The sequence below is a fragment of the Pungitius pungitius genome, chromosome 1 (genome assembly GCF_949316345.1).
Source record: "Pungitius pungitius chromosome 1, fPunPun2.1, whole genome shotgun sequence".
Classification (NCBI taxonomy): domain Eukaryota; kingdom Metazoa; phylum Chordata; class Actinopteri; order Perciformes; family Gasterosteidae; genus Pungitius; species Pungitius pungitius.
In genome coordinates, this window is record NC_084900.1 from 33977495 (window position 1) to 34002129 (window position 24635).

The 24635-nt window shown below is 43.8% G+C and overlaps 2 protein-coding genes across 2 annotated transcripts; one reads left to right on the forward strand and one right to left on the reverse strand.

The window, feature by feature from the left end:
- Positions 1-1980: 1980 nt before the first annotated feature.
- On the reverse strand, positions 1981-10677 carry gdap1l1 (ganglioside induced differentiation associated protein 1-like 1). The gene is made up of 6 exons (XM_037477955.2): positions 10193-10677; positions 7307-7499; positions 5228-5401; positions 4531-4625; positions 3736-3850; positions 1981-3656 (listed from the first exon to the last, which is right to left on the reverse strand). Exons 1-6 carry the CDS (start codon positions 10370-10372, stop codon positions 3313-3315), a joined length of 1101 nt encoding a protein of 366 aa, XP_037333852.2. The 5' UTR covers positions 10373-10677; the 3' UTR covers positions 1981-3312.
- A 1251-nt stretch (positions 10678-11928) lies between these two features.
- On the forward strand, positions 11929-24271 carry jph2 (junctophilin 2). The gene is made up of 6 exons (XM_037478879.2): positions 11929-12710; positions 14558-15374; positions 20530-20648; positions 21399-22249; positions 22386-22488; positions 22583-24271. The coding sequence occupies exons 1-5, from the start codon at positions 12332-12334 to the stop codon at positions 22464-22466; spliced, it is 2247 nt and encodes a 748-aa protein (XP_037334776.2). The 5' UTR covers positions 11929-12331; the 3' UTR covers positions 22467-22488; positions 22583-24271.
- Positions 24272-24635: the final 364 nt, after the last annotated feature.

Here is a 24635-nt window from a genome sequence, read left to right on the forward strand (position 1 = left end):
AGGCGGGCAATAAAAATAAAAACAAAAACAGCAGTAAAATCCAGTTTCAATTGGGTCAGTATTGCTGAAGGACCATCTTGAAACAGTACGAACGGTACAGTGCAAGGGGCTTCAAAGGTGACAACCACCAAGAGAGTATTTAGGTAATCTATGGTTTTAAAGTTTGGTAGTAATCATAAATTCTGCCTCTGGGCAGTGTCCATCCACCACCATAACGCTTACACAATATGAAAGTACCCATGCAACAACATATACATCCTAACCCTAATGTAACACTATTTGTGCCCTAGATGCAGAATTTAAAATTGTACCAGCAGTTCAAAGTCTCAACTTCTCCAACACACAGGGAGGGTGGCTCCGTGATCCGTGGTGCTCTAAATAAACTCACCTGGTGTGTCTCGCTGTGTCTCACTGTGTCTCACTGTGTCTCGCTGTGTCTCGCTGTGTCTCGCTGTGTCTCACTGTGTCTCGCTGTGTCTCGCTGTGTCTCACTGTGTCTCACTGTGTCTCGCTGTGTCTCGCTGTGTCTCACTGTGTCTCGCTGTGTCTCGCTGTGTCTCACTGTGTCTCGCTGTGTCTCGCTGTGTCTCGCTGTGTCTCACTGTCTCGCTGTGTCTCGCTGTGTCTCACTGTGTCTCACTGTGTCTCGCTGTGTCTCACTGTGTCTCGCTGTGTCTCGCTGTGTCTCACTGTCTCGCTGTGTCTCGCTGTGTCTCACTGTCTCGCTGTGTCTCGCTGTGTCTCGCTGTGTCTCACTGTGTCTCGCTGTGTCTCGCTGTGTCTCACTGTCTCGCTGTGTCTCACTGTGTCTCGCTGTGTCTCGCTGTGTCTCGCTGTGTCTCACTGTGTCTCGCTGTGTCTCGCTGTGTCTCACTGTCTCGCTGTGTCTCGCTGTGTCTCACTGTCTCGCTGTGTCTCGCTGTGTCTCGCTGTGTCTCGCTGTCTCGCTGTGTCTCGCTGTGTCTCACTGTCTCGCTGTGTCTCACTGTCTCACTGTGTCTCGCTGTGTCTCGCTGTGTCTCACTGTCTCGCTGTGTCTCGCTGTGTCTCACTGTCTCGCTGTGTCTCGCTGTGTCTCGCTGTGTCTCACTGTCTCGCTGTGTCTCGCTGTGTCTCGCTGTGTCTCACTGTGTCTCGCTGTGTCTCGCTGTGTCTCACTGTGTCTCGCTGTCTCGCTGTGTCTCGCTGTGTCTCACTGTGTCTCACTGTGTCTCGCTGTGTCTCGCTGTGTCTCGCTATGTCTCGCTGTGTCTCGCTGTGTCTCACTGTGTCTCGCTGTGTCTCACTGTGTCTCACTGTGTCTCGCTGTGTCTCGCTATGTCTCACTGTGTCTCGCTGTGTCTCGCTGTGTCTCGCTGTGTCTCGCTATGTCTCGCTGTGTCTCGCTGTGTCTCACTGTGTCTCGCTGTGTCTCGCTGTGTCTCGCTATGTCTCGCTGTGTCTCGCTATGTCTCGCTATGTCTCGCTATGTCTCGCTGTGTCTCGCTGTGTCTCGCTATGTCTCACTGTGTCTCGCTGTGTCTCACTGTGTCTCGCTGTGTCTCGCTGTGTCTCGCTATGTCTCGCTGTGTCTCGCTATGTCTCGCTATGTCTCGCTATGTCTCGCTGTGTCTCGCTATGTCTCGCTATGTCTCGCTGTGTCTCACTGTGTCTCGCTGTGTCTCGCTGTGTCTCACTGTGTCTCGCTGTGTCTCACTGTGTCTCGCTGTGTGACGGGTGGACAGTTAAAAGCAGTGCTTCCACAAGTCGGCAAATCTTACATATAAAGCTCCAATCTTTGCCCGTCATGGACATCTACTGTAGTGGGGGAGAAAGAAAAAAAAAAATCTCGCAAAATCAGTCCACTCTCCACTCTCCGTAATGATAAAGTAAACGTGGATTTGAACTATCACGAAATCCTTCAGAGCCCTTCCCAATGACATGGCCTCCATCCTTCAAAGCAGAAATGTGTGCGGGCCTCCTCAGAACTGCGCCTGGACCCGATCCTGTCTGAGCCACGCAGACAGCTGTGAACCTCGTCACTTGGGTTTTTTTTGTACATTTTCATCCGGGAGTCAATGAAAAGAAAAGTATGTGCCTTTACGAATAATGTTGAAAACAAGCTCGGTGGGGACTCCAAACAAAGTGTAGAAACTTCTCAAATACGATAAACCTCGGCAAAATGTCAAGCATCATAGCAAAGGGTCTGAATTGTTATTATGTCAATATCACACATTTTTCTTTTTCAAACCTTTGCTAAACAAAATCAACGAATGTAGGTGGATTTTAGTAAAGTGGTTGTACAAAATGTGAGAAGTGGACCGGATCAGAAATCCTTCTTCAACACACTGTAATCCACAAAATCTTCAATGAAGCCCAGAAGGTTGTTTATCTAAACTGTTCCATAGAAATTTCCTGAATGATCAAAGACTCTTTTACCCTTCTCGATGAGAGAAAGTATGCTGAATCACGTTTTATATTTTCAAAATAAAATGATTTAAAATGTGTTTTACGTAATATTCTGGCTACTTTTTACTTATTTTAAAACACGTATGTTTTTAAGTGTTTTTTCATCATGGGGGTTAAAAGAGTCTTTAAAGATTGTTTACGGTATCAATGCTAAGCTAAGCTGTCCTGCTGCTAGGTCTAGCTTTAAATTTAGTATTTAACAGCAGTCCACAATCTTCTGGGTTCTTCACAGATTAATATTTTTTGTAGAATCCATAAAGCCGGCGGTTCCCGGGCCTCACTGTAACCACGCTCACCTTCTCCTGACCGTACAGCCTCATATTTAGTGTATCTACGTCTCTTCGAGAGAGAGTGAAAAGCTAATTTCCCCCAATTTGCCTCCGTCATTTCGTCATTTCTTCTGGCAGCACTTCACACAACTTCTTCGTCATGTAACGTCTTCCTGTGGTTTTTAGTGGGTGGACCTCAGGAGTGAAGAGCAGGTATGAATAATGGCTGTAATAGTGGCATGCGAAGGTCAGTTAACCCCCTGGTGCTGTTATTGTGTTTAACATTTTAGTCTGGGTTCTTTTAAGCTTTGAGTATTAGACCCGATGCGTAAGTCAAACTAAAGTTTCAAAATTAAAACTAGGACTTGTCGGCCGCAAGTTGCCACAACTCAAACTCGATGTAGGCCTTGATTACCAGAAAATGTGCTGTCAACAATTTCTTATTATGGAATGTTTTAATATTCTTTGTTCACCCAGGTAAGTAATAGTGTTCTCTATATAGATTAATTAAGTTTTCCTGCTGTCATAAAACATTACAGAAAAGTCGAAACATCACACAAATACACAGACATATAAGACAACAAGAGGGCATTAACTACATGTATTTCTTTTTTAAATACCAGTAGGCAAAGTAGCCCATGCCTCCCAGCGAGCCCATGAGAAAAGAGGCGCCGAAGAAGGACGGCGGCTTCTTTTTTACCATCCGGAAGGCGTTGGGCAGGACGGCGGACAGGAGGGTTGTGTGGATGTCGCCCAGGACCTTGCGGAACGCGTAGCGTTTCTGCACACGCACGAAAAAGGACTGCAGGTTGGCCCGGCTGCCGTCCTCCCAGTATTTCTTAGAAAGTCCCAAGAACTTGAGCCTGTGCAACAAGGCTCCGAGGCAGACGTCGGCGAGTGTAAACTCAGGTCCGCAGAGCCACAGCTCGCACTTTTGACCTGCAAAGAAATCGCATGTAAACATCGTTGGAAATATTTGCAACATGTTTTGGTGCGATTGTGATTTTCCGCCACGTACCTTGGTGCTCTAGTTTTCTCTTCTCCAGCTCAGCCTCCACTTGATCTAGAACCATAGCCAACTCACCCAGAATTTTCTTCAGGTAGTTCACATTATCGTGGTCCAAGATTTTTGCCTGATCATCGTTTACAAAGAGGATTTAACAGATATAGTTAGCATAGCTGGGAATTCCATCATCATAAAGTATGAATAATTAGATTAATATGAATACCATTCCAAGTTATCTAAGACCAAATTTTACTGCTGGCCACAGTCAGTTAAATCTAATATCTAGGTTAAATCAATTAACCTAGATATTAGGGTTGGTTCCTTTCTTTTCTTTTCTTTTGAAAATAGTATTTCCAGGTCTATTTTAATTAGAATAAAAGGAACTACATATGAAATCAATATAATATTTTCTCAGAAGCTCGTCTGTAAAGGAGCGTTAAGGAGCAAGTGGTTTTTAAAGGATACCCTCCTGAAAATCCCCACAGTCTTTATGTAAATTAAAATATGATATAACGTATAACGTCAAGGATGGTTTTATATCATTTGTTACAGCAGTTGTCACCCTTTAACCTCTGAAACTAATCCAAAGAATAATATTTCCTTGATTCACATTAAAACTATGTTGTTTCATCATCAGTAATATGCAGACCACGAGAAACCATGTAAAAAGTGATGGGATTCAGTTTAATGGGGTTTGTGCCTCCCTTGTTGTACATAATACATTATAATATTAAATGATAATATTGAATGAAGACAAGTGATACGTTAATGCATTTTAAATCCCATCAATGAACACATCAAACTCACCATGAGCTTCTTCTGCTTGGACAGGTACGGTTCTGTTAGCTGAGGCTCCTCGTGGTCCAGCTTCATCAGCTCCGTCGCAGCATTGGCCAAATGTCCTGTAGAGTGCACAAGACGTTACTGTTAGACCGCGTTGCTGTGGAGATATTAACATTATATCTGTGCACACACTGAGCAAGCAAAGTAGTCTTAAATTGTGAATATTTGCACAGTGCAGACATATTAGGTACGAGTGTGTTCAGAGTCCGCTGACTACGTGGAGAACTTATTCTAAGGTAGAGGGAGACACTTTTGTTGTTATAATCCACATTGTAAAATATATTAAGCTATACTATATGTATATATTGTTGGATAATTAGAAATGTTTCAGTCTATGATTGCAAAACCCATTATAAGTATTTATTGTTGCTGCAAACAAGATGGACCCAGAGCTTCTAGAACATTAGCTGGTAGTCAGCAACGTAGATTCGGGAAGTATTACATTTGACTGACTATGCTTCAGAAATCATTAAATGTAAAATAAACAGATAATCAAATACAAAACTGACGCTAAAGCATAAGTCAAAATATATACATATTAGAGGAAAAATATGCTATAACTATTACTATACAAAAGTAGTTCTTATAGACAGCCACCCTGTCTTTGTGTAGCAATAATGAATTATATATCTACACAACACGGTGAGCTGGCTTCACTTACTACGTATTTCTGCGGTGGCGTACTTTGGGATCATAGAGTCGGCGGTGAGCTCCGGGTGGAGGATGCAGCCGTGTGTGTAAGCGTCCATAGGCAGCTCGTCCAGTAGCCGGCGGTACTGCTGCACCCGCTCGTGGAGGGGCGAATCGACCTCGGGGACCAGCTGAGCCACCGTGTCTGTGAAGGGAAATATTTAAATGTAGCTCAGGACCCTGCCAGAGATCTCTGAAGATGACAACCAAAAAGACGCAGCTTTTTTTTTTAAATGCAAACACAACAAAACACAAAGGATTCCTAAGCACAGTTGCACTGTGGAATTATTCTGGGTATATTTTCATGAACTTCCCTGAACAGTTGAGGTTTCTAAGCAACAGTTACTACGCTTTCTTACTGCAACACAGGGGCGCAAAGCCTGACATCTACACAATACGGAAGCAGTCTGAATAAAACCTCTGCGGACTGAAAAGAGCTTCTGCCTGGTTCTGGAGCTGCTTGGTCCAATTTACATACAAAAAGGGACAAAAGGGACAGATATGAGAGTGCTAACGAGTTCCTCAATCAACTCTCGGCCGTAAAAAACCCTTCACAATTTTCTTTTATACATGTGGTTTTCCAATATGTTGAACTACTGCTTCTTAAAATGATCAAGAGAACCAGCCGTCCAAAACTCTTTAGTGCTGACTTTGTGCCGAAAGCATTAAGGTTGGAACAGGTTAGCGGCACAGAGTGAGCTTTTATCTCTGCGCAGGGTCACAGCCGAACCAGCTCAGGGAGCACAGAGCAGACAGTTGGCTGCTTGAGGATGTGCAGGGTGATGGAGAAGCTCGTGGAGGGGTGGAAGTGCACCAGGGAAGAGCTCCAGAAAAGCTGAGTAATCAGTCCCGGGGACCTGCAAGCTGACCCAGGCTTATCGTGCAGGGGCATCTTGGTCTGCTGCAGGCACAGTGGTGGAGCCATCTGAAGAGCAACGCGTCGTCTCGCTGACAGTGATGCACTTTACAGAATACAAGAGCCACTGATTGCTTCGTTGTCAGCAAACAGTTTCACACAGGAAGAGCACCAAGTCGCTCGGTGCCAGTAGGAGAGTCTCTCTTTTCCCGAGGCATCTGCACTTTCCAGGGCACCCGCAGCGCACGTTGCCAGCCTTCATTATGGATTTACGCATAGAGAAGAAGCATAGATTTATGGAATTGTCCAGCATACGGGCTCTGTTTTTTTTCACATGTTTGTTCAACGGATGCAAGAATACACCCTGCTCAAGTTTGACTTCAACGGCATAATCTCTCAGCTGAGCAATCTGTAGGACATGCTGCACACACACAGAGAGAGCACGATTCAGTGTATGCATCGTGAAGTTTGCTTTACTTTTGCAACTGTGAATAGACGCCCTGAGAATGCACATTTCAAATATTGGCACATCTCTGCGTATTCATTCGTTGGCCGGAACGTTTCAGCAATCTTATCGACTGGATTTATTCATATAATCAACATTCTTGACACTATTTTCTCCCAAGGGATCATTCCAGTTTCATTTGATCTAATTAGAGGAGTTCACATGCAGAGACATTGATTCACAGCACAGGACACATTGACACAACAGATGGTCAAGTAGTGAAGGCTTTCAATTATATTTGGTACTCCGGCAGTATCACAAACAGACTGAGATTATAAAATGAGTGAGGACTGGTTTGTATTAAAATCATTGATTCACAATTCAAAGAAGGTCTTTTGTTTTTAGCTTCTTTTTTTAGATCCATGACTTGGTTCAAAAGGCTTCTATTTAAGACTTTTTAATATTTTCAGTGGACATAATAAATCTTATAAAAAGGGGCCACGAAGATGTAACGCAGCGAAAGCCGGACGTGTCGCATGCCAAATACGCTTAGCTGTTGAGGCAAGACGCCAATTGTAGTTCACGCAGGAGCAGATACAGTTTAATTCATTCCTTACACAAAGACATTGTTTCATTGCAGTGCAATGTTCTACATGCAGTGAAACCCAAAGCTTGACAGATCTGCCATGACTTGTTGCTCAAAAAAATAAATGTTCAGCGCGATGAGATGAATGAACAACACACCATACCTCCCACAAACTTTTTCTCCATGTAATCTATGATCTGGTTGTAGTCGCTGATGATGGTTTCTCCGTGGAGGAGGACGGGCACCTCCTCGCCCAGGTTCAGCCTCATGAACCAAGGCTCCTTGTGCTCCTGCAGCGGCATACTCACATCCCTCTCCTCGCAGACCAGACCCTTCTCATTGATGACGAGACGTACCTGCAATCACAAACACAAGCGGCTGATCAGCAGGAGAGATGAGAAGCCGGGCTTTTTCTGCTCAAACCGAAGGGAATAAGACTACTGTCTGAATAATGAATCAAAAAAAACAATGTGAATAGCTTCATGAAGTAGTAGGCACGAGGGGATATTTTTACACTTTAAAGACGTGAATACAGGGGGGGCGACTGATGATCATTTTTATGTCAAGTAAAACAATAATACAACTTATCATGTTTATGTTGTGTATAATAAATAACCTTATCTGAAGTGTTTATGTGATCTGGCTAAATATTGAGATGCTTTGCAGTGTGCTAACGTTTCAGCAGAAACCCTCAGGGATGGAGGATAAGCTCCATGGAGAGCTATTAGTGGGGATAGGAACAGTGGGAGAGGAGATGACACTCGGGCTATAAGGTGCTGCATTGGGTCACACAGAAGGAACATGGCCAGACATGGTGTAATGAAATAATACCGAATGATTTAATAACAAAAGCACAGTAGTTACAGCCCAACTGATGGTTCAGAAGAAGGAACTTCTCTATGATTGCAGCTGCAAAGTCCATCAAAGAAAACTTTTTACATATTTATCAGCAGAATTACAGACTTCAGATTTCTCTATAAAACTGTGTTTTGGGTTCCAGTAAACACACTGCTAGGTGACATGGCTTTAACAGATTGTTATACAATAATATTAGTCACAAAATGAACATGTCTTGACTTAATACTGAACTTAAGTACAATTTGAGGTACCTGGTTTATGGATTTCTATTTAATTTAAGCATAATAAACAGAGAGATGAATAATGAAGAAAGTGTCAGGCAGGAGATGTTTGATGGCTTAGCTTCCCTCGTCTTCTCAGGAAGTCATTGAGGCAAAAATAGAGACTTCCTCTTGAACATCTGATGACAATACTGTCTTCACAGAGTTGTTGATCTATTGGTGAAGTGTCATCGTCACTTGCTCAGTGTCTCATTGGCAAAGTGTTAACTGTAGGTTGTCTTTTTAGAAAAAGGGTTTTCACGCAAGGTAGACTAAATATAACAGTACCTTTCAAGGTGCTCTGGCGATACTTTTATTTTTCACAATGCAAGCATTCTTGTTGCATTTGAATGCTGGTGGAGTGGACTAGCTTCTACTGGGCTCATAAAAAAACTCTACTAAAACTAGTAAAAGTTGTACTCCCAAAATGCCATTTAAAGCATGCATCTGCTTGCACAACGACAAATGAAACTGGATCAACTGACCGAGCAAGTAAGGGACTTATCCTTGCAACTCTAAAACTGGAGGAGTGTGTCCATGTGTACGAACGAGGCACAACTAAAGTCGATGATCATTAGACGAAGCACTAATTGTCATTTCATTACAACTGTTCCAGCTGATTAGTGTTGCACTTGCATCATTGTGGGAAACCAACAAGATGCAGGTTTTCCAAATCGTATGTCACCTGTAGAAAAAGCTCATTTAAAAAACCCATTCACATTTGTAATGCCTGTAACAAAAGATTCAGCCTCTCAACAGGGCCTCTCTCAACAGTATGTGATGCTGTACCGGCTGGTAGGGTTTTATTTTAGCCTAATATTGTGTTTTATCCAATGTCTTTGTATCGTAGCAACCTTTACTAAGAGCCAGAGTCACTTGGCCAGCTGGTTGAGGCATGCATGCAATATGCAAGGCTACCACTGAAAAGAAATATCAATATCAATTAATCTAGGCAATCACAAAAGTGATGTTTTTCAACTTCTTTTGTTAATCTTTCCAAAACAGAAACATAAATAATTAATAACTATGTTTGACAAAAAAAGAGAAGCTGCAATAACTGTTTAAAGATACATGAACAAGCTAATGTTCTGAATTGAAAATGGTTGACAACATAAAAAAATCATGAGAGTAGTATAGTTCAATTTTATTTGCCATATTGATGTCACCATGGTTTATTCCTTTGAGGAACTCTCAATGCTCCTCCACAGAAGACGCAATGAAGTGTTTCCACAGGTTGCGTGCTACTACTTGAATCGTGAACTGAACTGTGTCAGACTGGTGGAGTTTCCCTTCAATATGCATGCTGCTTGTGAAGTAAAGCCTTGTGGATCATACTTTGCAGTACAAAGCCTATAGCTTCATTATGTCTGTGAATGAGTCGCTTCCAGAGCACGACTTGATTAAAATATGCTCATTTAATAGGAAAGGTACATGTTACTGTCTACTTAGCCAACAAAAAGAAGCCTTTAGAAAATCAACATATGGTATGATTCAGCTGCAGAGGAGGGAAGATGGCCTTTGGTTGGTTTTGCACATAATTCCAATAAATTATTAAGGATGTCATATGTCAAAGCGCATAGGTTGTAACATAATTTACCAGCCATTTGGAGACTGAATAGCATCAACTGTTTCCAAAATGTGAGGAAGGGGGTGGAGGATCCATACAGTGGTAAATAAACGGAATATTTGTCACCAATCCAGCTTTGTGTCGAGGAAACGAGCCCCATGCTGCAGCACAATGCTGAACGTCTCCAACGGGAGACCTGCCCCGCTGCATGATCGTATTCATATTCCGGGGCAATACGTGCAAGAATAAACATGCACGGAACCAAATGTGTTTAATCACAATCACGTGCTGCAGCAACGTGCAACCGGACGTGGGACTCCCACCATTTTCAAGCTTTGCATATTTTAATTATTTATTTTTTTACCTTTTGGGAGGTGAAAGACTGCGTCCAGTGGTACAAAACGAGCCTGTCTTTATTGAAGGGTCTGGGTTCTGGCGTCGGTTCTTCGCACTCCTCCCCGTCTGTGATTTTGCCGTCTTCGTCCATGGCTGAGATGGGCCACCAGCTACAGTTGGTGGGGGTAACATTGTTGGAAGACGCCATGACAGAGCGTTTTGTGCGCGTGGAGGAGAGGAGCGAGGAGGGAGAGAACAGTAGAGGGACGGAGAGAGAGAGAGGGAGAGAGAGAGAGAGAGAGAGAGAGAGAGAGAGAGAGAGAGAGAGAGAGAGAGAGGGAGCTCAGCAGCATCCGTCAGTCACGGACAGCTCCGGTGCTGAAATCGGCTTCAACGACTTTTTTTTTTTTATCACGCAAAATCCATACGTACTGCTCCTTACTCGAGCATGCTGCTGCACTTTTTATTCAATATAATGTGTAAGCGTGGCCCGTGGCATCACATGATGAGCCACGCACAAACATGCGCGGTGAAACCCGCGGAGGAGGCGGTTTTTTTCCCCCACAGGAAGGTCAAGCGGCTCTATGTAAGGACGTGGAGGGTTAGAGTCAATGGCTAGTCAATTATTAAAATGTTATAGGCCTACACGTGCAAATGGGCGAAAGAAATAATACAAATTGGAAAATTCCATGGAAAAATGTCGTAGACCACTTTTTCCTCCAATCAGAGCTGTTGTATATTGTGTTTCACTCATTTCTTTAACAATTTAGACAACAATTGTTGATACCACAGTAAGAACATGCATCTCCCTCTCATAAAGGAAGGATGAAGTATTCCACCATGGCTTCTTCTTCAGCTAAATAAACAATGTAATTCCTTTATAGGACATTTTTCGAGTCACCTCACATGCGGAAAATAAAATTATAGTACTGTGATTAAATATTTTTGCCAATAACAATTGGTGAAAGGTTTGACACAGTTTACAGACATTTGTAAACTGTGTCATACCTAAATGAGTACTTCATATTTAACTAATGATATTTTGGCACAAGTAGGATTTTTAATATATTGATACATCATTTTACTTGGCATCAATTGCTTTTGCATTAATATATTTTTAGTTTATTAAAATTTTCGAATATTTCTTCTTCCGTTAGTATTCAAAAAACGTTTTACACCCATTAAATATCTATGATGCAGTTGCCGATATTTGCCAGCAGGAGGAGTGAAGATAGTGAAGTACACACAGCACAATTTGTCCCACAATAATATTCATTGGCTCTGTTTGTCAATTAAATCAGGGTTCGATAAATAAAAAACTGAAAGGTAGAGTATTGTCCCACTTAGTTAAGAACGTGGGAGGAAATAATAATGTGGTGGATTCAGACAAAGTAATTGTGTCACAATATCTTACATTTGAATAACGAAAAATCCATTAAAAAAAATAAAAATCATCATGTTGAACAATGGAAATTCCAGAGATGTATCCGATATCTTTCATCAGCCATCGTCTGTGTTACCTTGTTACTGCATTAACTGCTGGGGGGGGGGAACTTATGGAGGGCAGAGGACTCACTGGCATGTACTTCAGCCCCGAGGTGGCAAGACTCTGGCATGGCTCCTTGCAGGCAGCAGCATAAGGATTGGGTCGTATTTTTGGAAGGGTGTGTGTATGTGGATTGGTCGCCTTGTTGGGTCTGCTGAAACATTTCCAACGGCAGCGACTGTCAAGAGATAGCTGGGCGGCAGGGACGCGGTGGGGGGGGGAAAGGGGGCTATTCTCTGTGGCCACCTGGAAAAAGCCACGTAAGATCGGTGGCTCGTATAGACATGAGTCACTCGAGGTAGTAGCGCAGTCATCCAAGGAAGAAAGAGGAGATTAATGAGTGAATTTGACGAATCTAAGAAGAGGACACTCGAGTTCAAGAGAACAAAGTTAAAGTTCCGTTTAAGGGCGAAGACGCACCGGGGCTTCATGGACACGCGCAGAAATACCCAGACCAACTCCAAAAAAAGACACCCCCAAGAGTTCGGCAACCGGGATACCTTCAATCGGTTTTGATGTCAGGTGAAAGTGAAGTCAGACTGAGGGAGGTTTTGTCTTTAGCCAGGTAACAGACCCAAACTTAACTTTTCTGATCGGGGACCAGTTAGACCGCGGTGAGGCATGAGTGGAGGTCGCTTCGAGTTCGACGACGGCGGAGCTTATTGCGGAGGCTGGGAGGGGGGGAAAGCCCACGGCCATGGCATCTGTACCGGACCCAAGGGCCAGGGCGAGTTCTCGGGCTCCTGGAACTACGGCTTCGAGGTGGTGGGGGTCTACACGTGGCCCAGCGGGAACACGTACGAGGGGTACTGGTCGCAGGGGAAGCGTCACGGCCTGGGAGCAGAAACCAAAGGACACTGGATTTACAAAGGGGAATGGACTCATGGCTTCAAGGGGAGATACGGCATCCGGATCAGTGTTGGCAGTGGAGCCAAGTATGAGGGAACGTGGAATAACGGGCTGCAGGATGGATACGGAACAGAGACTTATGCGGATGGAGGTGAGATGGACTAAATTTAGACCTTTGACTTAATCACAATGCAAAAAAAGAATTACTTTCTCAATTTGTGAAAGTATGCAAAACTTTATTAGTTAAATATTAGTCACATCCTTCGGAAATGGTATGTGTAAGTATAACGTTGCATAACATGGAAACACCATCATATTGTTGTTTTAATACAGTAGTGTAGGCTACTGGTCTCTGTGATAACACAGTGGTGGAAGGATAATTCAGTAGTGTATGGCCCATCCAAATGTAGAAATGCTTAAAGTAAAAGTTGTGCATTGAAATGAGGAGCACATTTAAACTTTCAGTCAAAAGGCTTATGTACAAAGAAAAATATAATTGGTTTAATGGTCATTCAAAACTGCTTTAAATATGTTCGGGTGAGTGAGTGAATTTCCCTCTAGTACTGTATTATGATTGTATTTGTAACCAAAAGTGTCAAATGAATGTGGGAGAAAAAAAGTACAGAATTTAAGGCGAACCTCAAAATATTGCTCCGCTACAGCACTTCATTAAATTCCATTGCGGAAAGTATAAGAACAAAATAGTACAACATTAAGACTAAACCCCCCCCCGAGCCGAGTGTGGCCATAAGGTCCATTACACAAAGCTCACTGCAGGCGAGACACGGAGACAAATCACTAAAAGTGTCGGCCCGATGATCCTCGTGGTCGTATGCAGTGTCCCCGAGAAGCGTTTAACCAGAACAAAATACGACTCTGCTTCCATCATTGAAGAGCTGCTCAAAGCTGGTCTGAGATCAAAAGCCCAAAGGAATCTTCCCTTTTTGTTGTAGTATTAGAGGTTTTCAGATGTTTTACTATAAAGTATAAAGTCAAAGTAATGGCATGTAAAAATACTTAGTCAAGGGGGAAAAAGTGTTTTAGGCAGGAGGATGTATTCAGTAAATATGATATGGATTGCAGTATAAGCATTACTTGTATGCCTACTCACACTGTGTAGTTTAATCTATACAAAGCATTATGTTTTCTCTACTATAAAACCATACTTTTTTTCTTTTTTTTGTGCATGCGTATTCCCCAGCTGGAGCTCATACGGAGGAAACTAAACCGTTCACAAAGATACTGATTGATCAGGTTGATGTCTGCTTGTACATCAGCGGTGGTTCCCCTCCTCAGCAGCTGACTCATCAGCTTTAAAGCCCCGTCTGGTGGAAGTTGCGGTGGGGGGATGTGATAGCGTCAGATGTCAGAATGTAATTATAGCCCACAAGCCCAATGCCCTCCTGGCCTCACGGGCTGAGGCCTAGCTGTCACTATAAGCCACACTTAGGTCAATTTTAGCATCAGGCCAGACCTCAAGATTGCCAGTGAGGGCATTAATGAACATTTCACACTATAGATAACCGTGACATTCAGGCAGTAAAAGAAGTGGAGGCAGTTTTACATAGTGGCAGTTCATGCTCCATGCCGCGTTTTAAAGTCTGCATAGAAATGTCGTTAGATAATAAAACAGTGGTGGACATGAAAATGGTCAATTGAGGATGTTGCTAGATGCAAAGTCAAGGAATTACCAAACATGGAGGGAGTTGTTTTGTCGAAACCCCAAAGGTATGTTCAAAAAGTCATGTTGATCTGTACAGTGGATGTGATCTATTTCACAATTTAAGTTTGACCTCCTGTTGGCACACAAGTCAGGTGACTGCCAGGATTTGATGTTTGTACCCAATTTTATCTGAAAGATGAGATATTCAGTCTGGAACACAGTACAACAAACCAACCACCTAGAGCTACGCTAACAGCATGGCTATGAGGCGGCTTCTGATTGGTCCGTGGTGCAGTCGGAAACAAATGATTCCCTTTTTCTTGTGATGTGTCCAGGTACCTTCCAGGGTCAGTTCACAGGCGGGATGCGGCACGGCTACGGGGTCCGGCAGAGCGTGCCTTACGGCATGGCGGCGGTCGTCCGCTCCCCTCTTCGGACCTCCCTGACATCGCTTCGCAGCGAGCACAGCAACGGCACCGTCTTGCAGCAAGACATCCCCGTCATCACCACCACCAACGCCTCAGGTGAGGAGACACCCGTCGCCACCCCTACCCACCTGGGACCGTCCCGCGGCGGCTTCGCCCTGACCCTTCAGGTGGACCCGGACGCCGTAAAACCCAAGAAGAAGGGCTTGTTTCGCAGGGGCTCCCTGTTGGGTAAGCTGAAGAAGTCTGACTCAAGCACCTCGCTCTCCAGCCAGAAGAGCAAGATCAGTTTTCTCAGGACGGAATCGGCTCTCAGCTCCAATGCCAGCGACACACACTCCACCATCAGCATCGGGGACGAAAGCTTCGCCGGGGCCGAGGACTTCCCCCCGGTGGAGGCCGACATCGACGCCACCACCACGGAGGTTTACATGGGAGAGTGGAAGAACGATAAGCGCTCGGGATACGGAATAAGCGAACGCTCCAGCGGGCTGAAGTACGAGGGCGAGTGGCTGAACAACCAGAGACACGGCTACGGCTGCACCACCTTTGCCGAGGGAGGGAAGGAGGAGGGCAAGTACGTGAACAACCTGCTGGTGAAGGCCATGAAGAAGAGAGTGATCCAGCTGAAGGGAACCAAGATAAAACAGAAGGTGGAGCGCGCGGTGGAGGGCGCTCAAAGGGCCGCAGCCATCGGCAAGCTGAAGGCAGAGATCGCTGCCTCCAGGTAAGAGATGAGTGGCGATGGGATTCTCCTTGTTCGTCTTGTTTGCATGGGAAATATATCGTATCATGTATCACTCAAGTAATGTTGCTACAGCAAAGACGACTACGACATCATCCGATTGCCATGGTCGTCATCTTAACCCCCCCAGTCCGGCTCAGTCGGCCTGTGAATACTATATTGAAAATACATCTCAGCCTTCCTCTATGTATCAGAGGGAAGAAAAAACAAGGAAACATCCGATTTCTGCCCAATGTTCTTTGCGCATGGGGAGATGGTGGTAATATCAGTAACATCAGACCTCTCCAGCAATTGCAGACAGGGACAGTTTGATAATTGACTTCCTAAGGAAATGCTTGCAGGCAGGTGCAGGTGCCGGCACCGGAACTGGTGACTGCAACGCAAAGGCCCAAAGCAGCATGGCAACCGAGACGATCTGGCAGGGTAGGACTGGAAATGGGCCAGTTACACACTGCAGACAATCAAGAGAAGCAGGTAACATGATAGCGGTGGGGGGCGGTAAAAATCTGCTATCTGAATATGAAGCTAAAAGCAGTTAGCTTAGCTTTGCACAACGACTGGAAACAGCCAGGCGGTCCAAAGGTAACACAGATATTATTGTTCATGTGTGTACCTCCAGTTCGCCTGTGACCTTACAAGGCGGCGAGGCTTTTGTCCGCAGTCGTTTTCGACACCTGATGTAAGCTTGTGGTTTGTGGCAGTGAGACTCGCTCTGAGGGACTGCAGACCTCTGTCCCAGCAGATTGAAATCTAAATATTGTACTCCTCGGGATAAGCAGTATAGAAGAACGATTGGTTGGTCTTCATTGCAGCTCACTTGCAGCACATGAACCGGCGCCTGGGCAGAGCTGAGACTGGAAGCTCAGTATTTATGTGGGACTGCATTCAGGAACACCTCGGTGACATTCACTAACCAAACACCACCTAATAGCAAATACAGTGTATCCTTATTATGTTAAACTTAGAACTACTGGAAGAACAGAAGTGGGATGTACATTAACTAAAGTACAGTACTTCCATTGTATTCAACTTTATACTTTTTTGTTACATATCACAAGGATATGTTGAACTTTTCCAGGTAAATAACATTTTCTATAAGTAAATGATTTGTACACTTTTGACACCATACAACTAAACAACCGAGTGTTCTTGCACGTTGAACAGGAATCTGTTTATTATACAAGCCCTGGGGACATGACACATCTGTTCCTGGCAGTGGTTTCCTCACTCCGCGATTCCTTTGGCACTGAAGTCAACAGTTAAAAATACATGTACAACCTGTGCACTGCACGGGATGCCGGAGCCGGCCTCTTCAAGTCTAGTTAGCTGAGCGTTCAGCGACCACCAGACCCTCCGTGGACGCTGTCCTGTTGCGTAGGCTGGCCGGAGGAGGACCTGTGCGGTTGGAAAGGGTGTAAATGACGCACAGACACACAAACACACACACAGGGACCCTGTGGTCACAGAGGAGCCCTGACTAAATATGGGCAGGCGCATTCTTGCTGTATCACAATCGCAGGGGAATGCAACAGCTGATTATCTCCCCCCCCCCCTCTCCTACCTCCAAACCCCATCTTTCCTGCCTAGTCACAGACACACTCTCAGACTGTTTTCATAGGCTGAATCATAGCAGGCTTTTTGTGTCTGTCTGCATTCCCCCCGGTTGAAGCGAGGCAAATACTTGGTGGTGCACCGCTCTGCCTGAAACACCCGTCTGCTTACTGGTTTGGTTTCCATCACCCGCTGCACGCTTTAGCGGCACTGCTCGCCGCTAACAGTTTGCAATCATAGATGTCGGCCCGTCTTGCGTCAGCAGGGGTGTCGAGTGGTTCCACGGATATAAATATGACACGGCTCATAGGCAAGTGCTCGGGTATAAAGGGTTATATGTGTACCACACCTAGCTTTAGTGTTGCAGCTTCTATTACACACTGTACTGCTGATACAAGCATTCTGCGTGCAACATTTGTAAATGGATTTCAGTTCTAACCTCAGCTCAGGACTAATGAGGATACTTTTGTAGCTACTCCAGAGATGTGACGTAATTAAGTATATTTCCTCAAGGTAGTACAAATTAAGGTATTCTTTTATTGAAACTTACTAAGTTAAAAGCCTTTTTTTAGTTACTGGTAAATTATCCAGATTAATAACATAAGATATAATCACCAAACTTTGGTGCAATTCATTATAATACTTAATACCTTTACTTGAGTTTTTCAGCACTGTAGTATTAATGGTTTTACTGAAGTAATTTTCTACTACACAAATTTTCCTTATGTGACCTCTATGCAATATGGGAAAAACGTTTGCATTTAGCTCTTAAATTATCCCTTTGAATTTTGACATAGTGATTTGATGATAGTCTGAAGCATCACGTTGTCTTTTTATAGACATTAAATCCACCTTTCTCACACACAACACTCACACAGTCGAAAGGGGCCCTCCACAAAGATAAAGTGACACATGCCAGAATGCCAGAATATCTCTTGCAATCAGAACTGCAGCATGACAAAAACAAATGGTGACAAAATAGCAGAACAGAAGTTCCTATTTACAGAACCACTCCAACATGCACGGCTTTGGGTGTTTCTTCCTACAGCTGACGTCTCACCAATCCTCAGAGAATAACAAGCGCCTTCTTAAGGCCATAGGAGCATAAAGGGTATTTAGGTCACAGTGTCAAATGTCATATTTGGTTGCAGAGAAACACTGAAGCACTATGACCCGCTGCAGCAGTCCAACTGTAAGGTTTGTCTAGTTTCCGACCTTAATCCCTTAGTTCTATTGTAGGAGGAATGTGTGTACGAATGTGACAGATATTTCCAGAGATACTTCCTCTTCCCACTCCTGAATGAAATAAATAAGAGAAAGAAGACATATGATTAAACTAAAAAGCATAAATAACACCAGTTATCTGCAGCCTCAGCTGCTTCTTGTTTGATATTTGAATCACAAAACAAACAAAACACGCATTTCTTGCATCTTTCATGCGGACTGAAAGCTCCCAAAGTTTGAGTGAAGTTTAAGCTGGCACGGCAGTTAATACAGTGACTGAGTGATAAACCAGAGCATGTGCATGGAATTCAACAGCTGAAGAACCTCATTTGTGTTCAGTAGGGAATCATCAGTCAAAACAATCCCCATGTTAGCTCTGCACCCTGCAACGCTCGTAGCAACAATGCTAACCCGAATGCTAACCCGTTTTAGCAACTATGACCACAGTGGAGACATATTATTAGACTGCTCACCGTTTCAAACATAAGGAAAAAACAATGGAGATGGAAATCCAGGCTGGTTGTTTTCAAATGATGCAGAACCTACTCATTTTGAAAACAAGAGTTGTATTGGTTATTTTAGGGTTAAGTCTGTTTCACTTTGCAATGCAGGCGCGAGCTCTTTCTTCACTCTCACGGATGTGTGATGGTTAGCACTACTCAAGTCTGGGGTTTCTCCTGCACATTTATGGTGCTGAGAGTTGTGCTGGTCGGACACACACACACACACACACACACACACACACACACACAACAGTGCATTGATAGAAACTCTATGTTAGGGTTGAGGGAGGTGGTGGAGTAGCTTACAGTCAATAATTATGGAGGCGACTGTGCTCTTGTGAACTTTCCATGCATCAGATGTTGTCTCTAAACTCTGCAGACAATTCCTTCAACCTCATGACTATTCCGCTGTCAGACCTTAAATAGACAATTGTGTCTTTCCAAATCCTCCCCAATCAGATCAATTTAGCAAAGGTCGACTCCGAAACATCTCACGGAGGATTAAGAGCAATGGGAGCAACGGAGCTAAACTCCAAAGTCTCATAACAAAGAGTCTTTGTGTACACAGTGCAATATACAGTGATACCTGCATATTTTTAGTATGCTAGTAACTTTAGCTGTCAGATAAATGTAGTGGATTAGCAATTTTAATATTTGCCTGTAAAATGATGATTGTCAAATACAATAATCATTCAAAATTTAAATAGTTTGAGCTTAATCGTTGTCCAAAATCTTTTTAAAAAACCCTCAATGAGACTCACTGCTTGTTTCTATAAAGCAGCCGTTGTGATTATAAATCTATGTTGTTGAAGGGTTGAACTTTTGGGGTGTATTTGTCCCTGGGAGAGGACAGAGGTGCTGAGTGTCTGTGGACAGGTGGAGCTCTTCTATCTCGAACAGGAAGCCTCAGGAGTCTCTAATTGTTTGGGGAGCACCTTCCCCACTGAGTCTTCAAGTAGCACAGGGATCTATTTTCAGCTCAGTGTAAAGTTTCAGTATGTCAAGTATCCACAGAGTAATCACAATCAGTAATGATCCCGCTCAATGAGCAGCAGGAACCCTTTAGCTCTGGCTTTTAGCCGCACTAGCAATCTTTTGGTGGTTAATTCCAGACTGAAATATCCCAACAACTCGACGGGCGGCCATGACATTTGATTCTGACGTTCCTGTTTCCAAGTAGATGAAGTTTACTGACTTTGATGATTCCCTAACTGTTCATCTACTGCCACCTGCAGGTCAAATGTTTTCACTTCCACAAAGTTTTGGGATGGATTGGCATATAATCGTCCCCCTCAGCATGAAAGGTGGTAACTTTGATGCTCTCTTGACTTTTCATCTAGAACCATTTTATTTCCATCTCAGCGCAACAGCAGCAGTGATACTAATGAGGCATGTGACAAACACCCGGTGGAATACTATGAACAATCACCCACACTGTGGTATTTCTGGTAGTCTAAACATTGAAAGGTCAAACTCAAGGTCAGCATCCATAAAAGCATGAAGACATAACAACATGTCATGTAACACACATCAGAACACGCAGCATAGAAGCAAAGTTTAATAATTGACAATATCAATAGTTTTATTTTCTGGTAATTGAAAAACTGCAATATGACTTAGTCTCCATTCAACAATTGTTCTTTGTCACACAGTTTATACCATTTTCTCCGCATTGATTATACTGTAGATTGTTATTACGGCTAACCAATCCACAGATCTATTGGGTTTATCAAATCAGTTAAAAAGGAACTGTCTGCTAATTGCTCAGTCAAAAACCGAAACGTATTCACATGTACAAAGAAAATAGAGAATCCTCACACCAGGGATTTATAATTGTGTTGCATGTGTCCACTCTGCAGGACGACCCATTCAAAGGGGAAGTCAGATGCGGCTGACCAGGCCGCCCAGGCTGCCAACAGCGAGTCCAGCATCGCCCGACTGGTAGCCAAAGAGCTCTCCCCTTCCTTCTACCAGCCAGGTCAGTGGACTTCTTATCCACAGAAATACTGCAACATGGATACAGACATGAAAAGCATAGCTACATCAGGAAAAGGGTAATACGGGTGTATTATTTTCAGCATTTTCTCATTTCATTTCATTTTCCTTCTTTGCCACAAATGATCCACAAAAGACACACCGCAGACGAAATACTCACTCAACTTTATATTTTTGAAGTCAATCCAGATCCAAGACATACCAATATTTTTGGTGGACTAGAGCAGAGATAGTAGGAGATTGACATTACAATTAAGTGGCATCACTTAAAAAGTTAACTGACTACTGTGGATGCAAGTGGTGCAATGCAACTAAATACACTCAAGTACTGTACTTTTAGGTTATTTCTACCCCCACTTTTCTGTTTACTTTATTTATTTGAACAAAAAACAGTGTCAATAATCATAAAAATTGTAATACAGTATATTCTGAACTTTAACATGATTACTTTATTTGTTTGTTGACATTCAAGTTTATTTTGCTGCTTATACTTTTTTCTTTTTTAATGCAGGACTTTTACCTTGTATTGGAGTATTTCTACAAAGTAGTTTTGCTACATTTCCTCATAAGTGAATTGTATAGTATCGGTATGCATTGTTCAAATGTGCACCATATGGTTTATTTGTAGCAGGGAAAAAAAAGAAAGATAAATCTGGGGAACCTTTTCCACGAACCATCCATTGAGCCTCTGCGATGAGAAAATCACTGTACTGGTTGAACTGATCTCACACAGGTCCCGAGTATCTGAAGAAGAGGGTGTTAGTGGAGGCCATAGAGGGAAGTGAGACCACAGAGACTGTCATGCACGAGCCGCTGTTAGCCGAAGAGGAGCCCCTGCCCACGCCACCCGAAAGCCCGCTCATGAATGAACTGGACAGCCTCATGGCTGGCTCCTCCCCAGGCCGCACCCCCTCCCCCAGCCCAGGCATAACCAGCAAGGAAGACTTCAAGCTCCTCAGTCCCGGGAGCTGGAACGAAGACAAAACCATCAAGGCGGCTGGCAGTAAGGGTAGCAGTAAAGCCAACAGCCGGCCCGGCAGTCGCCCCACGACCCCGTCGACCTCCGCTTCTGCTCCCGCCCCCTCTGCACCTGAGGTGGCCGGTGGCCCCCCCCGCGCGCCCAGCCGCCAGAGCAGCAAGAACGAGCAGGGCTCGGACCTGGAGATAAAGCCCCTGCAGAAGTTTGACTCGGAGGGGAAAGGTCCAGATGTCACCGCAGACCTTGCCGCCCCTGTGAGGAATAGCCTCGTCTCTCCAGATGAAGAAGAAGCGCCCCGCCACAGCCCCAGGGTGTCCCCCAAAGCGGTGACCCCCGAGCCCGAAGCGGAAAGAACGCCTTCGGTCCGCGGACGAGCGCCGTCCGCGTCTGAGAACAGAGTGAGCGAGTCCAGCAGAGCGGAGACAAAGCCCTCACCCAGACGCCAACCCAGCCCGGCTCCGCCCCCGAAACCCGCACCGAGCCGTGGTACCGAAGCGGTCCCAAAGCAAGCGGAGGCCAAAGCTCCAAAGGTAGAGCCCAAAGCAGAAGGCAGGCTGAAGGCCATCGGGACGAGCCCGAGTGACGAGGAGTCTTTGGACCTGGAGGTAAGAGAGAGTAAACACATTGACTCATTATTGATTGTTTCAAGGCGTGTTATTGGAGCGACTGATCTCCCAAAATGCAGAATCTTCTTGCGGACATTGCAAACCTCGTCTCTCATTCGCTTCTTTTCTTTGAAAGGGCCCGAACACCATAATGATCTGCATGGTCATCCTGCTCAACATCGGCCTGGCCATTCTCTTCGTACACATTTTGTCATGAGGCAACTGTCAACGGGCCTCAGGTAATGAATGAATGAATGAATAGGACGTCAAAACCTGTTGGAAAATGATAATGAACATATTCAAGCGTAAGACTAATTGTTTTTGCTGCTGCAGGTCACAAGCAGGCCTCCTCCTCCTCCTCCTCAGATAGGACCAGAGATCAAAGACGAAGAAGCCTCACGCAGACTGACTCGCAGCTCCTCCAGACGCCTCTGTCGGTGTGACTGTGAGGCTCCGTGATGCTCCTCTGATTCCACAAGGTTCCACAAAAAGGACTGAAGAAGATTTGGGTACACGTGAATGTGATGATGTTTGTGTGTTGGAGTCGGGTTCGGATGGTAGAGCATGTCCTCAGCGCTCACACTGGAGAAGCAGCGCTCAAGACGCCTCGTTTTGAACTTTGTCACAGCGTGTCACATGTGTATCAACTTTTTTGCAAGAAGAAAAAAAAAGCTTTCAACTCCTCCTTAATTGGCACACACCGGCTGATTGGAGAATCTCATTAGACGATTATACTTTGTCGTGAGCGATGTGGGTGTGATGTAGGAGGGTTGACATCATATGCAGACTGAATATTCTCTCCACTCTCCTTTTTACTTAATCGTTGAGTTTAACTGTAGCCTACAATTAGAAGTAATAGCTCTTACTTATTTTAAGTGCATACATTTTTAATATGTGGCTAAAAAGCTAAAGGATAATAATTAAGGAGTGTAATGTAAAGTCAGTTTTACGTTTTTCCTCTTGCGCTTCAGTCTCTTAAGACGTCAAAGCATCTAGTCGCATTTCGGCTGATTGCATTTCGAGACAGCGGTGTGCTGCACTGTGAAGTTTTCTATTTTCACTGGGATTTACATGCATTTACTGTCATTCTGTTGCTTTAATTTAAGAGCTGATGAATGAAGAAGAAAAGGAAAAGAGGAAGCTTACGAGTGTTACTGTGGTGCTTCTCGCGTAATGCTGTTTAGCACCCAGGTGGTTTTAAACGAGAGTTGTGTACGTTTTGCAACAGATTGAGCAAGCAGAAGACTGAAGGCCGGGATGTTTCTTATTTAAATCAATCAACTCTGCGTTGGTGAGTTTTCTGAATCTGTATAGATTTACAGAAGTGCATCAGCAGGAGGCGGGTTAGGATGTTTTAGCCTGTGAGCTTTTCGTGGTTAAATGTATATTTTAGTAGGAAAGTGTCCACTTGGTTCCACACTGCATTATATTTAGGGCCGGCTACGCCTCAGTGCTAAATCAGACTTCAACTTTTGTACGCATGAGGGCACTTTGTGTGTATGTGTCAGTGTTTTTGTATCGTTTTGAAGTGCACATCTTTTCAACAAACTATTGTCAGAGGAATATATGCAACCCTATATGTATTTATTTCCCCAAAGTCAGATAAACCTAAAGCAGTGAAATGGAGAAAAAATAAAAAAAAGGTCCTGAACTCCATGTCTTACATTGAGAAGAGCGCTCTCCCAAGGTGCCGTTTTATCTTTCTCCCGTTCAGCAGCGTAATACGTTGCTTTATAAAAAAGGAAAAGTTAACTGAAATTTGATGGTTCTGCATTGTTAATGGAAAAAAGGGAAACTGTAAAACGATTGAGGTTCCAGAAGTCTTCTGTTCAGAAAATGCTGTTACCAAAAGAAGAAAAAAAATACCATCAACACAAGACAAATTGTAAGACAATTAAAAGTGCAATACAACTGTACTCGAATGGGTCAGTGTAACGAGGCTGTTTGGTTTAATCTAAGAGCAAATAACTGAATTTGAATGCATTAGCAGACAAACTAACCAAATAAAAAACGTTTACAACAGTTGTGAATGTGTTCTTTTCCTAGTTATACAAACTGTAAAATCGTTAAAAATGAACATTTATTCTTTAGTGAAAACTTTTTTCAAAGAATTTTCCTCTGGCAGCTGTAGTAAAATCCACCCGTTATTTTTGAGCCCAGCAGTAGGTCATTAGTTTAACTTACTGCAAGAACTTCTTGCAGTATTTTGCTATTGCCAGCCCTGTTGACCACTGACCAAAGTGACAATGATGAGAAAGATCTGCGTGTAAAACCATTTAAATCAGTCACCATGAAATAAGTATGCTATTGTTGAGAAGTTGCTTATTTTTTAGACTAAATAGTGTATTAAAGACAAAACAATTTTTCAATTTTCAAGTCTTTTTTA